The 18,817-nt window shown below is 34.2% G+C and overlaps 2 protein-coding genes across 5 annotated transcripts in view; one reads left to right on the top strand and one right to left on the bottom strand.

Annotated features, from left to right (window-relative positions):
- The window catches only part of LOC105226902 (zinc transporter 1), a 254,752-nt gene that overhangs the window by 134,960 nt on the left and 100,975 nt on the right, over positions 1-18,817 (top strand). The gene's annotated exons all lie outside the window — the stretch shown is intronic.
- LOC105226906 (serine-rich adhesin for platelets) overlaps positions 1-18,817 on the bottom strand; it is a 149,434-nt gene that overhangs the window by 76,645 nt on the left and 53,972 nt on the right. For 3 of the 4 annotated variants that reach the window (XM_019990528.3, XM_011206031.4, XM_049453850.1), the window contains exon 3: positions 663-919. In XM_019990528.3, the coding sequence (XP_019846087.2) occupies positions 663-909 (247 nt within the window). In that variant the 5' untranslated portion in view covers positions 910-919. Of the gene's footprint in view, positions 1-662; positions 920-14,964; positions 15,711-18,817 lie in introns of those variants that run through there. The other variant, XM_029550483.2, reaches the window with a different exon arrangement.

Genomic DNA, 18,817 nt, shown 5'->3' with positions numbered 1-18,817 from the left:
CTTATGTAAGTTATTTCTATAACTGAGTACTTTAAACTCTCACATCCATTAGCACCACAGTTTCTACTTCCCTCGTCTTTCGGCTGAATTAACGCCAATAAAATTGTCTTTATCATTTATTAGGCTTCCTTTCAATCTTCATTACAAGCAATTGAAGCACATTACCAATGAGCGGCACTTTACAAGTAAACACTTTCCTCTGCCCTTCGCAGGGCATACGCACTCAAACTCAACGAAGACACATTTGCAAACAAAACTATGAGGCACTGGTTGCTGAACGGTGTGTCAATGACACTTGACAGCGACACGTATTGAACCGTTGACAAATGGCATCGACAAATATGTAGAAGGATGGCAGGGCGAAAGAGAAGCTAAAGGGAGGCAATTTGAAGACTTGCATTTAAGATGGATAAAGCTGAAGGGGAGGTGTGACAGAAAATGTCGATATAGATATGGAATATAGCAGAAGAAAAGTAAGAATGTTTAAGGAATATATTTTTGTAGGAAATTAAATTTATATTAAAGCTAAAAAGCTTTCTCCGGAAGTACCGAGTTATCTTTGCACTTTTTGTTTAGAAACACCAGAAGTTTACAACTTCAATTACAGTTATATGGTACATACGATATACTTGTACTTATATTCAAAATCTCTCTTCACTCACCAGTAGTTTGTGTTGTTCCATCACCTCCTCCACCGGCGCCACCGCCACCGCTGCTACTACTCTCATTGATGTTTGGCGCTGATAGTGGTGTTGATGTGAGTTGTTGTTGTTGTTTATGTGTGGACATTGTAGTCATATGACAATCGGGTAATGACATTGGACCCGTTGCACTGCTACAGTTGGCTCCATCCACACTATCTAACGGTGGGGAGTTCTCCCGAACACAGGACATTAGACTGGCGGACATACTGTGGCGTCTGCAAGGGAAAAAGTAGAAAGATTAGCATAAAAAAAAAAATAAATACATAAAAGCTAGTAGAATAAAAATATATGTATGTATATGACCTATATGAATATGTCAAAAATGCTGGATTGGAGAAGTGTTAGGATCACCAGATCACTATCAAGCGGAACCAGAAAAATCAAAAAAATTCAAGCTCACTGCCAAGATACAGGGAGAGAATTAACTGTTTATCAAACAGATAGTGTCATACTTAAGAACACCGGAGTACTATGCATATTCTTCAACAAAACTCGTTCCTAACCTTACTTTATAGGATAGGACAATTGAAAAGCTCGAAGTTCTCGTTGAGAAAAAGACTTTCTGAGAAGCAGTATTACCAAGCCTAGATGTCAGACTAGAAAATATTTCTGCCATTTTTTTACCGGTTTTATGCCTTCGTGAAATGTTCGTTCTTCTTTCAATAGACGGTAGACTCGAGATCCCGAAATAGTTATCCCGAAATTTCGACACTATGAAAATTAAAATTTAACAGTAATAAATAAATTACAATTATTATTATTTTTTTTAATTGGTAATCAGGCCCGGGATCCCGAAATGGTAATCCCGAAATTTCGGGACTATATAAAAATATGAAAATGAAACTTTAACGGTAATAAATAAATTAAAATTAATTTTTTTAATTGGTGATCAGATCCTGGCCCTGAACCGAAATGGTAATCCCGAAAATTCGGAACTACACCTCTTCCGATTTAATTCGGCCCAGAAGGTCCTTGCAACGGCACAGCTGGTGGTATATGACCAACGCTTGCTGAGCTGGACACAGGTTCAGCAGTCCAGTAACAAATCACAGGAAGCCAACGAAGCTCCTAAACGTATCCTCTCCACATTTATTGAGACTGAAGGAACTGGCCTAGTAAGCCTTTAGAGTTTCCTGCAATATCGCTGTGGACATTCAAACCAGTCTAAACATAAATTAACATGCTGACAGAGATGCGGAGTACAGACACCGTTTGACAAGTCTTGAGCCCACGGTTAGCGAGCTCGAGTTCTCTCTACTATCGGAGTGCATAGTCACCTTTCTGAAGGAAGCTACGCTCTGGCGTATATTTCAGACTAACTTTACGCCGAGTCCGAGTTCAAGTGGATATACCCGGTAAAGAGAACACTGCGACTAAGCTTTTGCGTTTATTGCTTAATTTTAGTCTTCGAAGGCGACGTATTCAGAACTGTCGTGCAGATTTCAACGCATTTTATGTGGGTTAACGGTACATGATACCCACATCCCACATCTAGATATGTGCTCCCAATTCGTTTATTTATTTATGGTACAGTGGATTATTTGTGTCAGCCCCATGTCAAATACATAAGATGACATCAGTTTCAACTCATCCACCGCAATCCACATTAACACTCAACCCCATACACGTGGTTGAGCGACTAATTTATACATTTGCAAATTGACATTTTCTGACGACTGCAAACAAATTCCAATGTTTACATATGTATGTATGTATATATGTATGTCGCCTCCAAGTGTGTTTGGACCGTGTGTGCGGAATGTCCTTTGTGCCGCCCGCTGACTTTCGCTCAGCTGTGGCGCTTTGTTGCGATTTGGTGCGGTACTTCGGTCGCATTTTCGCTACACGCGCGAATTAATTCACTTCTGCTAATTAACCCAACATGCCAAACACTGCGAATTTCACCACACTCCTTCCACTATCTACCACTTGTCAACACCATCAACTTATTTGACATACATAGTTATAACTATAAAATGTCCCCTAAGCCCGCCGTGTTTGCTCAACTGCTTTGTATGTCAATATGTATGTTTATTTTACTCACATGAGTTCCTCATCTCAACCAACGGTACTTTCACCAAAGGGAAATTAAATGCTGCTGCAAAAGCTGTTGAAACTTTTCTGCATAAAGTAATTCGAAGCGCTTGTCATTAGACAGCAGTGACTCTGCTCCCCTTCATGGTCTCTTTGCGACCTTCGCTCGCAACTCGGCTTACAGCCGTCTACAATTCATCTCAGCCCAACGATTAGATACGACAATAAAGGATGTTCGGTCGTGTCATGTGTCAATCTTTAATTGCTCCTCACACATAAATGTATTTCGCAATTTGCGAAGCCAGCGCATGCCAACGGAGCGGAAATGTTAATTGAAGGATAATTTAGTTGGCATCAAATACGCATAAGCATAGAGCCAACTTGTTGGCGCACAAAGCGAAGAGCGGGGTGTTCTCAAGTGCGCGATATTAATTGCGCATAAATGTTTGCTTTTCTTTGCGGGCGTCTAGGCGTGGTCGGCAGATGAAAGTGCAGAATTTCAATTTAATTCGAAGCGATAATTACGAAATGAGCAACACAGAGCCACAGAGAGAAGGATATAGTTGAGGAGTGTCTGTCTTCACTAAAAATAGCATTAAAGTACTTCATTATCAGGTGCGTTTGGATGTATAGGCACAGTGGCATCGCTGGGAACTGAAAAACCGATGAGTTAGCGAGAAAAAGTAGGCTTGTCTCGCTCACATCGGTATGGAACCGAGATGGATTGCCAGTGTCGTCTTGCGTTCTAACATTGAACCAATAGACCTCGCGAGCGCTTAGCAGGCGCTGGTCGAAGAAAGGCATTCATGTTCATTAATAATTACAACAGTATCTGTTGAAGCCTCATTTTCTCAATTCCGAAAATTCAACATTATCATTTCGGGATCCCGAGCCTGAATTCATTAAATAACAAATTTTAAGTAATAACTTTTAATTTATTTCAAGCATAAATTTCTTAATCCCGAAATTTCGTGATTATCATTTCGGGATCCCGAGCCTGAATTCATTAAAAAGAAATTTTAAATAATTCCTTTTAATTTATTTAGTTCTGTTCAAGCTTCATTTTCTTAACTTCGAATTTCCGGAATTATCATTTCGGGATCCCGAGCCTGAATTCATTAAAAAGAAATTTTAAATAATTCCTTTTAATTTATTTAGTTCTGTTCAAGCTTCATTTTCTTCATCCCGAAATTTCGGGATTTTCATTTCGGGATCCCGAGCCGGAATTGATTAAAAAGCAATTTTAAATAATTGCTTTTAATTTATTTCTTCTTTTTTCTATTCTGTTCAAGCTTCATTTTCTTAATCCCAAAAATTCGGGATTACCATTTCGGGATCCCGCGCCTGAATTCACTAAATACCAATTTTAAGGAATTTTTCTGACGTATTTACTTATATTCCAGCTTCATTCTCTCAGTCCCGAAAATTCGGGATTACCATTTCGGATTTGAAAAAAAGTTATTATAATAAAAGTTATTTCAGATGATTTCCAAAAAGTATGTCTGAAGCTACTCATGCTCCCTCTCACTTTGATGTGGTCAAATAATTGTGTGGACGCACAGACACTCATGAGACTGGTCGAGCCTATTTGGAACTCACACTAAACGAACGTTACAACAACGAGTGTGGCATGCAGCCATAAAACCCATAAATGTGCCTGTGGCATTGATGAGCGTGCAACTTGGCGCTTTTTGTTAATTAATTAATCAACCAGCAACTGCCCCAGCCTCAGTCTGTTGACTGCCGCCAAATATGCCTACTCTTTGACTATTTTACTATGTGTTTGTTGTTGTTTCTATTTGCAGTTGAGCGTATGCAAAACTTATCTGCATTTTGCTTTGGGTTCTTTTTTTCCAAAAGTGCTGTTAAGTGCTGACAGTTAATTGTCTCGGTCGCGTCTCGGCTGTCATTGTGGCAATGTCATGGCGAAATTAATTGAAATTGAAATTTATACGAATCAACGGTTTATTAAGCGATTGCATTGACATTGCAGCGAATGGGGGAAGTTTACAACAATGTGGCGCACACATATGTACATGCACAAATACTTATTCAAACATACATATGTACATACATATGTACAAATATGAATATGAATTAATATATACTTATTTACTTATACGCCACTAGATTTTCACTTCAACAAAAAAATATAAATATCAGAACTTTTTGAGTTCAACACTGGCAGCTGCATGCAAATATGTACAGTTATGCGCCACACAAATATTTAATATTTACTTAAAAATATATACAAATATATATAAATGTAAATTAATGCATATTTCTACACTTCGTCAGCTGTGTCGGGCGTCTGTCTGTAGCGACGCTGCAGGTAGTTGTTTCTTATTTTTTGTTGTTGTTGTAGCAATTGGCGCCGTTGCAAGCCCATTGTGGCACAAGAAACGCCGACGACTGTGTGTAAACTTGAGCACAAAGTTCACTTTGCAAGATTTTATGCCTTGCTCCACTTGCTATTTAGAGTTTGCATGGAAGAATTTGTGTATGTGTTTGTGTGTGCATGTGGAAGAATTTACTTTGCATTATTCTTATGGATTTTATAGTATTTGTTGCCCCTTGACGACAACTCATTTATTAGCGTGGCACCATTGCGAAAATGTGTCAGAAATACAATGTAAATATTCAAATATGTACATACATGCCCACATATGAACATACATAAACATGCACATACATATGTATGTATATTGTATATAGGCACATACACGTACAAGTAAACTAGCATGTATGTATGTACATACATATGTAGTTTCTGACGCGAATATAAAGTAAGCGCTAACTATTAGCTGCACTAAGCCAACAGAAATTAAATGTTGTAATTCTTTTCAAGCCTCATTTCTTAATCCCGAAATTTCGGGATTGCTATTTCGGGATCCCGAGGCTGAATTCTTTAAATACATATTTTCATGTCTATGTATTTTGAAGAATTTCTTTTAATTACTTAAAATTTAATTTTTTAATCCCGAAATTTCGGGATTCTGAATCTGTTTATCAATTAAAAAGAATAAATTTAAATTCGTTTAATACAGCTATTGCTTCATTTTCTTAATCCCGAAATTTCGGGACTACCATTTCGGGATTTTGAATCGGAGTTCATTAAATATTTGCTACTGTTTTTTTACTTTTCATTTATTTACTACATTTTTTTAATCCCGAAATTTCGGGATCCTGAATCTGATTACCAATTAAAAAGAATACTTTTAAATTCATTTGCTACTATTTAAGTTACTTTCTCTTATTCTTGAACTTTCGGGATTACCATTTCGAGATTTCGAACCTGAATTCATTTAGTAGCAATTTAAATGAATTACTTTTAATTTATTTACTACTGTTAAAGTTTCATTTTTTTTTTTAATCCCGAAATTTCGGGATTGCCAGTCTGAGTTCATTAAATAGCAAATTTTGTAAAGACTTACTTTAAATTTATTCACTTCCGTTCAAGCTACATTCCCTCAGTCCCGAAATTTCGGGATTAAAATTCCGGGATTCCGAACCTGAAATCATTAATCAGGCTATGTACATTCCATCCGTCCCGAAATTTCGGGATTACAATAATTATTATAGCCGAATCCCGAAAACCTTCGAAATCTCGAAATTTTGATTTATCAAAGTTAAGATAAACTAGTTTAGAAGGTCCGCTTTAAAATCCTGAGAAAATATTTGCTACTTTTCATTCTTTTTTTTAATTTCAAATCAAATCATATAAGATATTTAATCTTCCGTTATTCTTTCGAATTGTTCGTTAGGCTTTCGAATTTATTATCTAATCAAATTTTAACTTATTTTTTTTATATTTTTAATAATAAATATATTATGAGTTTTGAGAAATATTTATTTCGCTCCCTACAGTGCTGGCTGACATATAGTGCCACTATGTACGAATAAGAAATAATTGGGCGCCTAAAAGCATGCAACATTTTCTAAGCACAGCACACTATTGCTTCGAAGTAGTAACTAAGAAAATCTGTGCAGCGTATGTAAATGGAATTGTGTGTATGTGAGTATGTATTTGTGACTCACTTACATATTTCCTCTCAAGCTTTGTTGTTCGAGTAATTAGATAACATTGAGTAGTTTCTTTCAATAGTGATGCGTCAGTGCGTATGAGTAACTAAAAATACGTCAGAGACTTGTTGCGCAAGAATTGCTTTTGAAACGAAGTTTTGGTGAGAATTACAAATAAAATAGTTTTTTAAAAAAATTTATGTTAATAAAATTGATTTAAAATACTTTTTTCATTAAAAAAAAAATAATAATATTAAAAAACTAATTATTACATTTTAGCTTAAATCGACTGCAAAAGCTAAACACCTAAAATATAAAGCAATTATTTCTTCGAAGGAATAAAAGTTATTATTTTTTTTTAATAAAAAGTGAAAGTAAAATTCTAAGTGTTTACTAAAAAGCGAGTTTTTGTCACAGTCGTGCTCCACAATCAGCAACTTAAGACGAGATTACTTGAAAATTATATTTTCGAAACGACTTTTACTGTATTTTCGAACAATCCAATTGCACTTTTCGCATGAATAGAACGCTTTTACTATCGAAATGCGACAAAATTTTAAATTTTACATAAAAATGTTGCTTACAGGCGATACAATTTTTCAAAAAAATTAGTTGCAACTTCAAAACTAAAATTAATAGCAAATTTTGTGTCGCAAGAGCTAATATTTTACCGAAATTTGTTTCACTTTATTAATTCAAATTATTAAAAATTTCAACATTTTAGGCATTTCCAGATTTGACTGCGCAAACACTGTTTAAAAGTGACAAAAACTTAAGTTTAGCATACTTCTAGGCGCTGGTTTTCATTTTTATACGCTGAGCCGGGTATATTAAGTTCGCTTCTCACCCAAATCTAAAGAAGACATTACACTCAACCCGCTTCAAATCGAAACACCTTATTTCTCCTTTCATTTTTTTTTCATTTCATTATTTTGTGTGAACATGTGTATGTGTGTGTGTGCATATAATTAAATATGTATTGAGGAAAAGCGAAACTTGCATTTTCAATTTCTATCGACCTATTTTTTTGTTGTTGCACGCACACAAGACTTGTCACGCCAAGTGATCATAGTGCCAGTAGTGCTAAAACAACAACAACAACAAATTATAGAAAAAGTTATGCATTGCAGCAGAAGGTTTTGTTGTGGCAAGTGAGGCGTAAATTAAAAAAAAAAAAAACAAGAATTGCACGCATACAAATTACAAAGAACAAATGCATACAAATATATACAAACATACGCACATACACATATGTATAACCACACCTACATATGCCACCGAGTGCTTGCAACAAAGTGTGCGAAGCAAAAGTAAAGCAAAACAGTGTTATGGTGCCATAAAAATAATAATGCAAAAATCAACAACAATAATAACAACTTTATTGGTGCAAAATACAACAACAACAACAACAATTACAGCAACATGTAGGTGACTTGCTCGCCAACAAGCGCTGCCAACACTCTTTTCCGCGCTGTTCTGTCCCATCTGTGGTTGTTGTTGTTGTTGTTGTTGTTATAAGCAAACAATGCAAATCGAAAGAAGTCATTAAGCGGAGTCAGCCAGCCAGCAAGCGGGCGAAAACTGCGACAAACAATGCAATGGGAATGAGTGATTAGAGCTTGCTTGTGCGGAAATAACAACAACAATAATAATAGTAACAACAAAAATAACATAAAACAACAACAGCGAGTGGCGACAATTAAAAAACACGACGCGGCACGAGCAACAATAAACACCAACGTCAACAATAATGAGAACGCTGCAACAACAACAACAACAACAACAACAATACGTATATAGTTGTTGTAGCCGCATATATTACAGATGCTTGAAATTCATGCAACATAAATACAAAACCTGCGTCACACTGACACAAATGTGGCAGCTACCTGTGCTTGACTGCATATGCATGCGTGTGTGTGTGTGTGTGTATGCGGTTTAATCGCTGTATTGTGGGTGGCGGTTGCTGGTGGCTGTTAATTTTGCCACCACAGACACCACAATATTTTAATTATGCCTCAAGCGAGTGTTGCTGCCGGTTCGCCAATGCTATTGTTGTACTTATATGCTGTTGTTGTTGTTGTTTTTCCTCTTCTTTTATTTGCTTACATTGTTATTGCGCACAATTGCTGCGTAAACATAAACTTTTCAGTGAGTTTTTGCTTCTTTTTGTTGACGGCTTGCAAAAGTCTCTGCTGTATGAGGAAGCAGAGGGGAGGAGCTAGCGAAAATAAGACAGCAAACGAGTTAAGAGTAAACATAAACAACAACAATGCATACTAAATAACTTTTGTTGGCAAACGTAATAAAATTATTAAGTTCGTAAAAAAGTTGGCAAAAGCGCAACAAAAGCATACAAAGTAAGGCAGAGAGGGGCAGGAATGGAGGTTCCAAGTCCTCCTACATGAAATTCCAAAAAAGTTAACTTTTATTGCAACGAGGACCCTTTACGTATTTCTCAAAATCGCGAACGAAAATTCTCAAGTCGCTAGCCGGCAGTATACGGGGGAAAGACAAAGCAACTTGCTAGCAACTTGCTAGCAACTTACATGGCAATCGATCGTCCGGTCCTTAACTACGCCGCACCAATATGGTCGCCTGGATGCAGTAAAACGCACACGTGAAAGCTCCAGACCTGTCAGAATACTACACTCCGGACTACGAAAGGATGCCTCTTGATGTCTCCTATCCAACACCTGCATAGTGAGGCCCGTATGCTCCCAGTTTAGGAGCATAATGAACTCCTCTCCAAGTAGTTCCTGCTGGGGTGCTTTCGCAAAAATCATCTTTGCAGGCAGCTACTTGGACCGAAATCGCCTCCGAGAAACATTAAGAGGTCATTCCTCAACTACATTGACGACATCAGACAATACGCCGACCAGACTTCAGACGCAACAAAAACTTCCGACAAGCACTGATCGCCATTCACAGTGGAGCCAACACCTTCACCGACTCCCCTTCAGTGAATGGCGTACTCGGAGTCAAAGGACCACCCATTGCAGACGAAGAGCTCGAGTTGCAGCGAGAACAGGAATGAACCTAGCGCAACTTCGTTCTGAATACTGTAGAAAGGTCAAACTCCTACTTATCCAGCATAGACCCCGACATATGCAATACATGTCCTGCGTGCAATGAGTCTCCGCATGATACCGACCATCTCTTTGCATGCCATACCTCCCCACTCGTAGCACACCCCTCTCCCTTTGGTCCGATCCCGTCGAAACAGCAAGTTTCTTAGACCTTCCGTTGGATGACGTCGACAATTCAGTTAATCCTTGCCATCATAACGGAATTATATACTCGCTAAAACAACAGCAGACGGAGCTCAATAGAGTCCAATCGAAGTAACCATGATTTAGATCCCTCCAGAGGCAGCCAATACAGAAAATACTGAAAAACAGAAAACACCACAAAAAACGGTAATTACAACTACGATTTGCTCTTGAGCTCATATATGTATATTATCCGAAATTCTGGAAAGTTCTTATTTTTCCACTGATTATATAACCTATGGCCAACTCAGATGTCGTCGTTTTTTTTTATTTTATTTTTTTTTTACAGTCCGGTTCAAATTTGATCAGATGATCAGATGAATAGCAACCTTCACCCACCTTGAAACCCAAGATTCATTAATGGATAATTCGACCGAATAGATCACGTCTAGCACTCAGTAAAGAAAATATAGCATCCGCAGCTGAGAGTCTACACGAAGACCGGGGAGAAGAACTGAAGCCGTTCGACCTTCCAAAGCGACATCACCTCACTCTATGAGCTCTTGAAAAATTCCAAGAAGATCCGACGTTTTCGAGCCAAATTTTGTTCAGGGATGAAGCTCATTTCTGGCTCAACGGGTATGTAAACAAGCGAATTGTCACATTTGGGTCAAAGAGCAACCTGAAAAAATTCTGGAGCAGTCTAAAAAAAATCAAATGTTTTGTGTAATTCGTGAGCCGGTAGAATCATCGGTCCATATTTCTTGAAAAATTATGTTGGTGAGAACATAACCGTCAATGGCGGCCGCTATTGCGCCTAATAACCGACAATTTGATGTCTGAATTTGAAGCTCGTGACCTCGGTGACATTTAGTTTCAACAAAACGGCGCCACAACCCACATATCGCATCAATCAATGGATTTGTTAAGAGAACACTTCGATGAGCAGATAATTTCACTATTTGGGCCAGTCGATTGGCCACCAAGTCCGTGTGATACCACACCGTTAGACTTTTCTTGTGGGAACATGTAAAGTCTAAAGTCTATGCGGACAATCCCGCTTCGATTCAGGCCTTGGAACAAAACATCACGCGTGTCATTCGCCAGTTACCAGTCGAAATGCTCGAACGAGTCATCGAAAATTGGACTCAACGGATGGACCATCTGAGACATAACCGCGGCCAACATTTGAAAGAGATATTCTTTAAAAAAATAAATGCCAAAGAATGTTATTTCGAATGATAGTTAATAAACCTCAAGACCTTACCTTACCTTACAGACAAGTTCATGTATTCAGAGCGCCGCTGGGTCAAAGGTATCGCGCTAAAAACAGTCTTTGTTGAGAAGTAAATCGTCATTTTTCTTGAATTAATTTTTTGTTTATTTCTGGAGAAGTACTAATCGAGCATTCCTCGTATATACATATGTATGTATTTATGAAATGTAGTGAATAAATTAGTTTTTCTCACTGTAAACAACAACAAATTGCGCTTTTAAATTTTCCAAGCGTTTGAGCACATTGAAATTCTAAGCAACTAATTGGAATTGAATATTAATATCGCCGACGTAAAAAAAAATATTTACATACTCACAAATGTTCCATTCCATATTCACATGTATGTACATATATATGATATACTAGATGTATGTATGTGTGTTTACATGTAATTGTAATTAAAAATTTACTCAAACGAATAGTTTTCAATTTTCCGCTCGCTGATTTTTGACATATTGTTTATGAAACCATCAAATGTATACAGTACGGGGCACAAAAATGGTGCTTGGCTTAAAATTTTATTTTATAAAAAAAATATAAAAAAATTTAAATTATTAAAAATAAAAAAATTAGATTTTTATTTTCTAAAAAAAATATTACAAAAAATTTTAATAATTAAAATTAATTAAAAAAATTTAGTTATTAAATTAAAGTCTTCCAAATAGATGAAATTGTTAGAAAAAGTAAGACTTAAAAAATTTAATAATTAATAATTACCTTAATTTAATTAAGAATTAAATTTTTATTTTTGAAAGAAAACAAATTTTGAAAAAAATAAATTAATAATTAATATTAATTAAAAAAATTTAATAATTAATTTAAAAAATTTAATTATTAATTTAAAAAATTTAATTATTAAATTAATTATTTAAAATTTAATTATTAAATTTTTTTAAAAAATTTAATTATTAAATTAATTATTTAAAATTTAATTATTAAATTTTTTTAATTAATATTAATTATTAATTTATTTTTTTCAAACATTTTTTTTTCAAAAATAAAAATTTAATTCTTAATTAAATTAAGGTAATTATTAAATTTTTTTAAGTCTTACTTTTTCTAACAATTTCATCTATTTAGAAGACTTCCGGTTTTTTTGGAAATAAAATTTTCAGAGGAAACTTTCTCCGAAACGGTAGAACCGATCGATTTGAAAATTTCACACAGCCTTCTTAGATATATTTGCAGGCAATAAATGAAGGAATACGATTTTTTTATTGTATCGAAATTGAATTTCGATTTTTTGAGACACTCTGTAGTGTAAATATTTTTCCAAGAAGCGACGTTCACAAAAATTTCGAGTTTTTCTGACTTGCAAGTTGATGTAACCCCTTAAAACCAGCTTTAAATACGCCCATGTGTATATATGAATAACTGTAGATATTCATTATATATTTTATATACTATAAAACCTATCAACTACTCAGCTTTGAAATGCTGAAATTGAAGCTCATCCATTTCACAATTCATTGCATTAATCTTTATCTCGCGCAATTATTTTCTCTTATTTTTCTAATTATTATGCACGAAGTATTCAATTTCCCGATTATTGTAGGCGATAGCTTAGGAAGTAGCTTATATACAAATAATAAAAACAAAAGTGTAGCTTAGAGGTCAAAAAGTCATATCAATGTCAAATTATATGAAAATATTAACTTGATAGTCTGATAGTCATTGAAATTAAAGTAATGATTACTTTAAGAGGTAATACATGAAGATTATATAAAATAATGCACAAGATGATGTATTAAGTAATGCATTACATAACAATTACTTAAATGTATACGATTACTTATTAATTAATGCTATAAGTTGAGTACTCGTAATGTGAAGTTTCAAGTAAATTTTGGATAAGTAATGCTGAAAGTAATTCATAAGGTAATTCAGACATGTATAAGGGGATTTCCGATATCTGAAAGTAATAGATAAATTGTAGAATGTAGTATAATGAAAAATTAAGGTAATTTATAAAGTAATTTCTAAGGTAATGGTAATGCGCTCAAATACATACATATATGTAAAGACAGTTGTGATATATGAAAGTCTTGGACGAATTATGGAAAATAGGTTCCGTAAATATTAGATAAGTAATGAGAGAAGGAATAATGTAATGCTGAAAGTAATTCATAAGGTAATGGACAAGGTAATGCATTAAGATATGTATAAGGACAAGTATGATTATGAAAGTAATGAATGAATTACGAAAAGTAAGTTAAGGGAAATACCAAGACAACGTAAAAAGTAATTCATAAGGTAATTAGAAGGTAATGCGCTCAGATATGTACAAGGGAGTAATGATATAGGAAATTAATCGGTAAATTAGGGAAAGTAGTACAAAAGTTAAGGTAATCTATAAAGTAATTTGTAAATTTTAATGGGCAAGGAGAATTATGATTTATGAGAGCTACGGCTAATGAAGTAATTCATAAGGTAATGGAAAGATAATGCGTTCAGAAAGGGAAGTTATGATATATGAAAGTAGTAAATAAATTATGGTAATTAGTATAAAAGAAGAATTATGGTAATGCATAAAGTAATTTCTAAGGTAATGGCAAGGTAATGCGCTCAAATATATGTAAAGAGAGTTATGATATTTGAAAGTAATGACCAAATTAGGGAAAATAGGCTCAATAAATAATGGATAAGTAATGAAAGAAGGAATAATGTAATGTTGAAAGTAATTCATAAGGTAATGGACAAGGTAATGCATTAAAACATGTATAAAGGGAGTTCTGATATATGAAAGTAATGGATAAAACATGGAAGGTAGTATAAAATAAGAATTAGGTATTGAATAAAATAATTCACAATGTAATGGGAAAAGTAATTCATTAGTAATGCGTTCATATATAAATAAGCGCAGTTATCATATATGAAATTAATCGATAAATCATGGAAATAGTATAAAATGAGAATTCAGGTAATGCATAAAGTAATTCATTTGGTAATGCGAAAAGTAATACATTAACTTATGCCTAAAGGAAGTTATGAAATAATATATTTATTTAAAAAACACATAAAATAAGGAATTTGAAGCAATAAAATATAAGACAGAATAAAGTATTATGTAATGCATAGAGTAATGCTAAGATGCTGTATAAAGTAAGTAATATTTGGATGCATAAATTAAATGAGAGCAACATGAAACTGACAATTTACGATTAGTTAACCTTCGAAATAGAAAAACATACCAAAATTTCAAAAATTAATTCTCAGTCAGTCAAATATTTATAAGCAAAAAAAATCGGTTTCAATATTTAATTTCAACTTCGCTTTAAAGTCAATGTCACATTGCATTACTTTTACGAATTTCAAACGAAACAAAACTGCAAATCGCAATAAAACTCAAACTCATCATCTTTAACGGTTGCGTTTTTCCTCAGCAGACGCCCATAAAGTGTGTCAAGGTCATTTGCATGCGGAATGACGTCTACGATGACTTTATTTATATGTACATACATATGTATGTATAAACGTGCATAATGCCGTCAACAACTAACTGCAATAACTAATAGAAAAAATAACAACAACAAATGTATATAACTGCGCTTTCGTAACGGCGATAAGCCGAGCGCGCTAATAAAAGTGAATTTGAATTCGAAGGGCAATAAAAAATGTGATTCAATGAAGGCACACATACATATGTACATAGATAGTGACAAGTAAAAACACATGTAAATATGTTTACAAGTATATACGAGCATTGCATATTTACCGCTGTTCAGGTGTAACGGCGCCACGAATGACATTTGCATTAATGCCGTTGGCAACATACGCCGCCAGCTCTGACTCGCTGTCGCTGCTGTCTGCCGATGTGGCTGCGGCAGCTGAGCGGGGCCGCTTCGCTTTGCCGCCAAAGTGACAAATCAATAACATTTTAAATTGTTTTTATTTTATTTGTATAATTTGGAGTAACGATTGGTGTTGACGTCGTTTGGTTGCCATCGCTGACGAATTTGCTGCTTCTATCGTCACATTTTTTAAACATAATCACGTAGGAAAAATAACAACGACATGTTAAATGCCTGATTTTGTTACCGCAAAAATTAGTTCTGGTGAATTGGCAATTTTTTTTATAATTTTATACCCTGAACAGTATATTAAGTTTGCTTTAAAGTTTGGAAGGGACTGAGCTAAATTCAGCTATGTGCCTTGGTTTTTGAGATATCGATCTGAAATTTTGCACACGTATTTTTCTCCCAAAGGAGTTGTTTTTTTATCGGAAACGGCGATATCGGTGAGGTATAACATATAGTTGCCATACAAACTGAACCATCGGAGTCAAGTGATTGTATGGAAAGCTTCTTCACTTGATGAGATATCTTCATGAAATTTAGCACAGTTTATACCCAAAGCCATCGGTATAATATCCCAAGAAATTGTGCAGATCGGACCACTATAGCATATAGCTGTCATACAAACTAAATGCTCGGAATCAAGTGATTGTATGGAAAGCTTCTTCATTTTACGAGATATTTTCACGAAATTTAGCACAATTTATTCCCCAAAGTAGGGCTTATAATATCCCAAGAAATTATTCAAATCGGACCACTATAGCATAGTGCTGTCATATAAACTGAATGTTCGGAATCAAGTGATTGTATGGAAAGCTTCTTCATTTTACGAGATATTTTCACGAAATTTAGCACAATTTATTCCCCAAAGTAGGGCTTATAATATCCCAAGAAATTATTCAAATCGGACCACTATAGCATATAGCTGCCATACAAACTGACCGATCAAAATAAAGTTTTCGAAGTTTAAGTTTGAATTACATATCTGATTAATAACGTATTTCTTTGTGATTATTTTTTATTTATTTCAATTTGCAAATATTTATTAGTTTTATTTAATTTTTTTACTTTACTTAATTATGTACTTTTTATTTCTTGTACTTTATGTACTATTTATTTTTTTAATTTTTTATTCATTAATTTTTTTTTATTTTTTATTTACATTTCATTTAAACTAATTTCATTAATATTTTTAATTTCTTAAATTTTTTTTATTAATATTTGGAATATATCCTTCACTTTGCATCCCCTACTACACTTTACTTCCAAGGCAATGGTCGCCAAGGCGTATACGTCACCTAATAGTCACCGCATCACTTAGCACTCCATTATACAATATTTACTACTCCACTCGTAATAAATTTTTGCGAACACACACGAACACAGAGCAACTTGTATGCAACTCCAAACATTTCATCAGCAAATTCGTCAAATTTTCTAGAATTTCCTTGTCAAATGGCCTTGCGACAACAGCCACCACGCAAAAGCGCAACGCTTGTATGCTACAACAACAACAAACTAAGAGAAAAACATGATTCGCGTTTAGCCAACTGTTGGACTCGGACACCTGTCACGCACGAAGGCAAAATTTGGAATGACAGCGAGGATTGCGGCTGATCCACTGATACACTGACTCAATTACCGCTCGACAATTACAGCAACAGCAGCAGACAACCAAACAAATAAACAAACAGACCAAAAAATGCAAAATAACAACAGTAAAGAAGAAGAAGCAGCAGCAAGTGAACCAGTTAGCTCACCAAGGACGGTGAAAGTGAAGTAAAGTTGGGGACGTAGCAAAAACGAGCGCAATTATTATTTTAAAAACTACTCATACATCTCACTCGACAAGTCGCTCGCCATTCAATGCAATGCACAAGGGATGCTGTGCGCGTCGCGGGAGTTCATGTTGCCGGCAGTGCCTGTGTATGAGTATCGGCTAGGATGAGGGTCGTAATGTAGGGCAGTTACAACAAAGCACAATTACACATGCAAGGTGCACGTAAAAGAGCAACATATCAACTTATTCAAGGTCAACGAGGGGGTGTATGAGGGTGGGCCACTCAAATAAAGGACGTAAGTGTGCGCATGCGCAAAGAGAGAACGCTAAGAGCTAATTTTAGCGGTATATTGGGTTGTTGTGCGCTCTTTAGTTGTGTTGAAAAGATTTTATTCATTTTTCATTTGTAATTTTTTTGAGTTTGAGTGATTTACTGGCGTGTAAGTTTTCTTGAGTGCGCCGCATGTTTTGAGTTAAGGGTTTTTTATTAGAAAATTACAGTAAAATAAAGGAAATTTGTTATTTTATTCGATTCAAAAGATATTTTGAAGCGTTTGGACAAATTTTTTTGAGTTTGAGTATTTTTTGAGTGGATATTTTTTTTACGATGAAGAAAGCTTAGAATATAAATTTTGTTATTAATAAAATTACAGTTCAATAAGGCAAATATTAAAGATTTTTATTTTGTTTTTTTTTTTTGATTTTGAGTGTTTTTTATTTTTTTTTTTTTTTGAGTAGAAGTTTTCTTGAGCGCATAGTATGATTTTGATTTTGATTTTTTAATCATAAATTTACGTTAAATAAAGAAAATATATTATTTCGTTAGGTTGCAAGAAATTGTAAAGCTGCTTCGAGCAATTTTTGGAGTTTGAGCGCTTCTTTGGAGTGGAAGTAAATGTTTAAAGCGAGGAAGCTTTTAGTTTAAATTTTATTATTAATCAAATTGCTTTGCCACATAGCAAATAAGCTATTTAGTTGCCTCGAAAAGAAATATGAAAAAATTTTAAATATTTTTTTTGAGTGCTTTTGGAGAGAAAATATATTTTGAGTACGAAGAATTTTTAATGAAATTCTCAGTTCAATAAAGCAAATGTGCTCTTTAAATGCTTTGAAAAGAAATTTGGAAGATTTAAAAAATTTTTTGAGTGTTTTTTTGAGTGTTTTTTTTTTGAGTAGAAGTGAGAGAGCATAATATGATTTCGATTTTTAATTGTGTTGAAAATAAAATGAAGCCGACTCGAGTAAATTTTTTGAGTCTGAGTGGAAATATATTTTGAAGAAGAAATTTTTGAGTTTAAGTTTTATTAAAAATAAAATTACTTTTAAATAAAGAAAATATGCTCTTTAATTGACTTGAAATGAAATATGAAAACTTTTGGTTGATTTTGAAATAACGTTTTGATTTTGAGTGCTTTTTTGAGTGGAAATATTTTTCGAAAACAAAGAAAGCTTTGAGTTTAAATTTTAATATTAATAACAATAAAGTTGTATAAAGTAAATTTGCTAAATAAAAATGAATTTTATTTATTTTGTAATAATTTGTTGATTTTGAGTATTTTTTTGGAGTGGAAATACATTTTGAAATTGAGGCAAAGTTAGAGTTTAATTTTATTATTAACAAAATTGCAATTCAGTGAAGTAATTTGCTCTTTATTAAAATTAAAAATAAATATTTCAGCTTTTTAAAACAATTTTTGATTTTGAGTGATTTTTTGAGTGTATAATTTACCGACAGCACAAAAACATTTGCGTTTAATGTGTGATATAATAAAATCATTGCTTATTAAAGTAAAAATATTAAATAGAGTCATCCATATCTTTTAAAGATTTTTCCAAGCGAAAAAATAACTTGAGCTCACTCAAGCTCAAGCCATTCATTGACTCAGACACTCACACTCTCCCCATAAATGCCGCTCTAAAAAGCGCTAAACGCTCAACGCTCCCGCCCCACACAAACCAGCTGCCTGACCTAGTCAACTACTTATTTTTGACGC

This window comes from Bactrocera dorsalis, chromosome 3, assembly GCF_023373825.1.
Source record: "Bactrocera dorsalis isolate Fly_Bdor chromosome 3, ASM2337382v1, whole genome shotgun sequence".
NCBI classification, from domain to species: domain Eukaryota; kingdom Metazoa; phylum Arthropoda; class Insecta; order Diptera; family Tephritidae; genus Bactrocera; species Bactrocera dorsalis.
This window is presented reverse-complemented; position numbering and strand designations above follow the sequence as displayed.